Consider the following 6,864-nt stretch of genomic DNA (forward strand, 5'->3'; position numbering starts at 1 on the left):
TCACATTTCCCTTTAAAACAGTTTAAACATATGTCATTGTTATCATACGCATTTTTACAAAACTTTTGGTACTAGGTGTAATATTGGGAAGCAAAAAATTTGCATCAAAATATACATTTTCGTATAACTCTTTCCCTAGCGGAACGCGTGAAGGCTCATTGTATCGTTTACCTTAGCGGAACACGTCAAGGTATAACGCGTAAAGTGATCATAGTGACCGTTCAGTTTACTGGGCCAGCTATTAACTATTTTTATCCTTTTCAAATTGTATTTACATTTTAACGTAGAACTTAAAGCTCTTATTATATTTTCGCAAGTATATATTTATTTGTTAAAAATTCAAAAATGAATAAAATAAATATTGCGCGCCAGGTTGCCGCGTTCTAGGTGTAGAAATATTGTCGCTGAGCCTAGCGAAACGTGTGAAAGTAAAACACGTCAAGTGACCACATAGTAAACGTTCAGTTTACTAGGACTAGGGCCTATAAGAACTATTTTCATCCTTTTAAAAATGTATTCATAATTACAGGTAGAACTCAATATTCTGTATATATTTTCACTTTGTTATCAATAGTTTAAAAGTAGGACGAGTAGATTTTCTTTTAGTCGTAAGAAATAAAATAAAAAATTTAATTCTTGGAAAAAAGGCAGAAGCTATAATAACGTGTTATTTAACCAAATTTGTCGTTTAAACTATATGTGAAAATTTTCTCCGAAACACTTTACGCTAGGATGATATTTTTTATTTAAGTCGTACAAATAACATTGAAAGTAAACAGATGAATTTTACGAAAAAAAATGATACGAGCTGCAATAAAATGTTTGATTGAATTTTTTTTATAGAACGTGCCCTTTTTAAATTATAAAAACAGAACAATTACAAATACGGAAGTAAATATAATATACATTTAACATAATAGAGTTGAACCTAAGATAGAAAAGTTTAGATCTCGGACAAAATGAAGTGCGAAGCCCGAGATACGTGACGAGAATGGGTTGGTTAAAGCCGAAGTAAATTTAACAAAAGAGTATTGAGAATTATTAAATTACAATTATCGATGCTTTGACCTTTAATTTTAAAAGGTCTTTGCACAAGAATAAGAAAAATACAAAAAATTGGCGAGTTAATTACATAATCAAGCGTGAAGTGCAATATAAGTATATTATCAAGCGCAAAGCGCAAGAACCAGATCTCGTAATATTCCATTTTATGTTAAAAATGTATCCTTTTTATGTTGGAAATAAAACTATTCGATAGAAAATGCGTGGATTTTTAAAAAAAATTTCTTTTTTAGTAGAAAATTATATTCTTTGTTTATTGGAAAATTTTATTTTTCAGCTAAATCTCATTGGTTAAAAATCCATCTTTTATGGTAGGAAAGTCATCATTCTGGGTTAAAAATAAACTTTTGGTTAAAAATTGATCTCTTTTGGTATAAAATATTTTTTTGTTGAGAATCAAACTATTTTCTTATAAACGTAGAATATTTTGAATCAAAAGCTTACAAAGTTAAAGTCTTTCGTATTAAATTCAATATGGTATCTACATTCATTAGATTTAAAATAATTGCTTTCTCTATTATTCCCCTATTTTCTTGAAAAATCATTCTTTTTCATCTGTTTTCAGGGCTAGAATTTTGTGCACTGAAGTTTGATATTTACATATTCTAAATATTTTTTTATTCATTACGGTTAACTGCTTATTGCCATTACTGTTATTTGTTCTTCTTAAATTAAAATCTGCATCGTGACGAATCTTTAAATCTTTAAAGTCAGAACAGCCAAACGTTTTTAATTGTTACTGGTTGATTCAGTATTCTAAATTATCACTGATGATCCAGTGACTTTTCTATTTTAACTGATTGAACAAGAAAGTAACTGAACTGAAACTTCATTATTGAATATACGAGTGACGCTTAGCCATAGTTTTAACCAGTGCTATAGCGCTTAACCCGGCTAAGACATGAAGCTCAAGCCATCTGGCATGCGCATGTGCCCTGTTCGGTTAATGCATTTCTTGAGTGAAAATGAACTTTATTGTTTCCTTGGGTTTTTGGTAGAAATACTTGGGACCTGATTGTAATAATAACTAAAATATCCTTCGCTTAAAAGTGGGAAGGAATCTGGCCACTTTAGTTTGACTTCAAGCGATGCGACACGTTTACGATTATCACAGGGTTTCTACAGTTATGTGAAATGTATTATTTTCTATTATATTGTAGCCCGCTCCTTAGTTATTGTTTTAAAAGTAAAGCGTGGTTTTAAAGGTAATTTTCTAAATGTTAGCTCAATTATAATGAATGATAAGTGTCATAACTAACCAGCTGGTGCATGAAAACGCTTGCCACCAGGTAGCTATTGGTAGTGAGTAATCAGAGAACATTACGCATTAGAAAAGTGACGGCATTCCACTGAGTCAACCAGTGACACCACTCTTAAACTTTGATATTTCACTGGTTCATTTTGAGAGAGCACAGAAAACCATTTCCACATTAAATTTGGCTTACTTTTAAGGATAGGCTTTTTCCGGATCAATAATAAATTCTTGGGTTTCGAGAATCTCTTCTTTGATAAAAATCCACCTATTTTTTTCTTACAGAATCAACTCTTGGGGAAATAATCAATCGAGATGGAAGCATATTTACCCACCATGGAAAACTTGCTAGAATGAATCCAGATGGGAGTATTCATGTATTCTCTAGGGCAGAGCTTCAAAGAATGGATAAAATGCCGCTGAGTCGGTATTTTGCCCAACGCGGCATAACAGGTAAGAAAATGTATTGTCTTTGTTTCAGAGATATATGTGGCATTCAAAACGTGAAAGCTGAATTAATTAGAGCCGACACCGATACATTGAGCGTTAAACTAGTTTTCTTCTTTCAAGTAAAGATCAACTAATTTTTGTAGCGCTTTCAGCATGAACGAGGTCAAGCTGACCCCGGTTTATCGAGTTATTGCGTCCTATTGATTTGACGATTAGCTGATCACCCTTTTCTTAGCAGCAAGAGCCAAGATAGCTCGTCGCGGTTTTTCTATTTAGTTTAACCTTACGGCATTAGTATCGCGAGGATTAATCCTAGGTGGGTACATTCTAAGGCTTCCTCGGCGATTTCCATATTCACAGAGGAAAATGCTTTTTCTAGAGGGGTTGTTGCCGGTTTGTGATTTTTCTTCTTGTAAGAACCCATTTTATTCCTACGAGTAGCTAGAGAATATTTGGTCAATCTCTATAGAGCCACACTTGCAGAGATAAGGCAATCTTACTCTAAAAGATTGTTTGGTATCCCAGAGACTTTATGCTTGGCCTAGGGCTGCTTTATATATCCCAGTAAAAAGTGCTAAAACGATTTTCGGCGGACGTTAATGAAAATTAACGAAAGCGAAACAAGTTCACACGTATTCTGAAGAATGAGAGAGATGTGGCCTACTCTCCTCCCCACACTCACCCCGAACCCGTTCTCCACCTTTTCAGGCTCACGATTTAGAATTTCTAAAACTAGGACGAGTGTTTTTTTGGTGGCTACTAGGAAAGGGTTTAGTACGAAGTGTTAATAAATGGAGTTATCAACGGCTAAAAACATTCCCTAGAAACGGACAATATCATCGTTTACAAATTACCACTAACAATCTTTAGTAACGGTGAATAAAATGTTTAGAAACGATCAGTAAAACTCTTTCGCACACAGACAATAAAACAATGTAATAAAGATCAATAATAAGTCTCGTACTGAATCATAACAACATTTGCGAACAGACAGAAATATTTCCTAGCAACAGTCGATAAAAATCATTTGCAGCGGCTAATAATAACACCTAGTAACCTGTGATAACGACCTTCAGCAACGGTTAGTAACAATTCTCAGTAACTATTATTAAAATCGCTTAGAATACGGTTAATAACAAACTTTATAAGCCGTCAATAAAAACGCTTGGAAATGACGAACACAGCTTCCGGGAAACAGTTAATAACATCTCCCGTAACGAACAATAGCAGCCCATAGTAACGATTAATACAACTTCATAGCAGCGGTCAAAAACAACCCCTAGCCAAGTATCAAGTCCATATGCCTAGGTAAAGTTTTTGGAACTATACCTTCATTTCATAGTTCTAAGTTGAGAAAGTGTTCAATCTTTCAGACATTAAATAACAATATTTTTTTCGGAAGTATTTGGAGAATCAAGTGGACAACGCCCGTTATCCCCAGTCAAATTTCAGAATGATGATGTACTACATCAAGGTTCAGAAGCTCCTGCAGTATACCGCGGTCAGGAATTTTATAAATCAGGTAATTGAAAAACTAAAATAAAGATTAAAACAAATATCAGTGAAATTTTTTTCAAAAACGTCAAGTTAAAAACAATTATAGTCTGTTGAATGCCCGAATTTATAGGCGGCATTAAGAAGTTATAGCCTCTTCCCCTATTCCCCTACAAAGGTTCAAATTCGAATGATAAATCTTACTCTTTCAAGTGGAAGGGATAGTATAACCTCTAGATGCGTTAAAGGATTATTGCAAATTTTAGATTAATTAAAGTCTATATTGTTTTTAAAGGACCTTTGCAATCAGAGTTTGTGCTTCCAAGAGATGGTGCTGTAGTGACACGTAATGAAAAAAATTATGCTGTACATGAGAATGGTGCATTTCGCCGCTGGACGCCAGAGGATGATGTTTTGTCCAGAAGGTAATTTAAAAACTGCAATACAATCTGGACCTGATAGAATATTTAATTTTGCGTGCGGAGTCCACTTGTTTCTTATTAAAAGGGAATTTTGAGGCTCCATGAAAAGTTTTTCATCTCAGGTGTTAATATTTATGTTTTATTATATTATTAAGATATTTTTTGAACCAATATCAAACTTTTGTGGTGTAGTTGAAAAAATCACAACATACATCTGGGTCGCAAGGTCGATTGTACAAATAACATACATCCAGTTACGCCTTTCAACTTCAATTTTTTAAAAGAAAGTCACTATAGTCCGTTTAAAAAAATTAAAAGATCACTTTATTCACTTTAAGGGATAACTCAATCCTCGGGTTATCCACTTCTAAATTCAGTTCAATACTTACTACTGCATTTTTTGTAATTCAAAAAAATATTTTTATATATTTTTTCAAGTAGTCTATAATACTTAATGGTATATAATATAATAATTTATATTTTATAATTATAATTAATTTAATACTTAAACACTACCTAATTTCTTAAAAGTTCGCAAGAGATAAAATGATCTTGCAGGACCTATAAGGTCTTGGGATATTATTAAAGGTTTCCAAACATTTCAATAATTTTTTAATAAATTTTGGTATTCTTAAGGATTTGAATTTTAAGAGTTTTATAATTCTACTAGCATTAAAAAATAATTTAAAGAATTTTAAATAGTTTAGGAAATTTTAAAAGATTCTAAACAATTTAGAATTGATTTTAGTAATTTGAAAGAAATTCAAAGGATTTGAAATATTTCAGGGTATTTTAAAAATTACAAGGAAATTTTAATTTACTTCCGAAATATGATTAAACTTCATAGAATTCGAAATATTCCAGGGTATGTACACCAGAGTAAACAAATTTCGAGCCTTAAAAATTTTTCTAGAATTTGTATAGGGCTAAAACTATTTCATAGGCCCAATAATGTCTTCAGATATTTTAAAATATTCCAGGAGTTACAAAATTTTCAAGGATTTCCATGATTTTAAGGAATTCAAAGCTCTCCAAGTATTTAAAAAATTTCTTCAGTATTATTTGGATTAGGATTAGGAAAATCTACCGAATTCATTCTAATTACATTTGAATCATTGTAATTTTCTGGATTTTCAACATTCTTTCCGATTCATTAGAATTGTTTTAGATTCAATTTAAATCGTTTTCTATTCTTATAAATTTAACCTAAATTTGTTAAACTGCACCTCATAAGTTTTAACAAGTTCTTTTCAATTTGAAAGAACCTTAGTCGCATTATTATTGACTCATTAGTCAATTTTTTGAATTTTTTGGGTTAGAATTTATTCACCATTGATCAATTTTTTTAAACCATTCAATTTTTTAAATTCAATTAGATTTTTGCCGTCTGAGATGATAAATCTTTTTGTTTATTATTACAGAACTCAGTAAACAACGGAAGAAAAGACGCAACTCAAACATTTGATGTTTTTCAATTACTTCTAGGTCTAAATAGTGAGTAAAACAGTTTGTAAAAGTGTTGGCTTCTCCCTGAGCGTTTTTTCCCTATAGGCAGGTTTTTCCGTTCAGGTTGCACTGAAATAAAATTGCGTGGAGGTGCAGGCAAATGCAGGAGCTTGTAAAAATAAAGCTATAAAATAAATTGTATTTCTTGCATTCTAAAGCTAACTCATTTGAAAAATCCTCCCAACTTTTGCTTTTATATTATTATTTTTATATGAAATAATTATTAATTATACATGTGTCTTTTGGAATGATGTCAAGAGCTGCTGCTGGTCTTATTTTCATAGCATCTGTGATAGCTAAGAAGAAAAAGCTTTTCGGGCTTTCCAGTTGTTTAATAGCATTGATCAATCCAGTGGTTGGCAAACCAGATAGTTGATGCATATGCTAATATGTATTTGATTATTACTGTATGTGAGCAATAAGTAAACCTGGGCCTCACGCCCGAGGCTTTTCTTATCGCGCTTCTACAGGCCCAAAAAGCCAAATTAGATTTTCTAGCATTACGGCAGCGTGGAGTTTTCATGTCAATTTGGTCCGAAATCTTCCTTCTTTTGGTAAAACGGATGAGTTCCATCTTATCCGAGTTGAAGAACTAACAGAGGTTCCTGCACCGTTGCTTAATAATGTTGACAGCTAACCACATCAGTTTCGCTAAGGCTCTCTTATGATTCCCTGTTA

General features: G+C 32.3%; 1 protein-coding gene across 2 annotated transcripts in view; it reads left to right on the plus strand.

Annotated features, from left to right (window-relative positions):
* LOC117172934 overlaps nucleotides 1-6,299 on the plus strand; it is a 22,896-nt gene extending 16,597 nt beyond the window's left edge. For both annotated transcript variants that reach the window (XM_033361246.1, XM_033361240.1), the window contains exons 2-5: nucleotides 2,600-2,767; nucleotides 4,167-4,286; nucleotides 4,554-4,683; nucleotides 6,102-6,299. In XM_033361246.1, coding sequence (XP_033217137.1) covers nucleotides 2,600-2,767; nucleotides 4,167-4,286; nucleotides 4,554-4,683; nucleotides 6,102-6,111 — 428 coding nt within the window. In that variant the 3' untranslated portion in view covers nucleotides 6,112-6,299. The remainder of the gene's footprint in view (nucleotides 1-2,599; nucleotides 2,768-4,166; nucleotides 4,287-4,553; nucleotides 4,684-6,101) is intronic.
* Nucleotides 6,300-6,864: the final 565 nt, after the last annotated feature.

Source organism: Belonocnema kinseyi, chromosome 1 (assembly GCF_010883055.1).
Source record: "Belonocnema kinseyi isolate 2016_QV_RU_SX_M_011 chromosome 1, B_treatae_v1, whole genome shotgun sequence".
Classification (NCBI taxonomy): Eukaryota; Metazoa; Arthropoda; class Insecta; order Hymenoptera; family Cynipidae; genus Belonocnema; species Belonocnema kinseyi.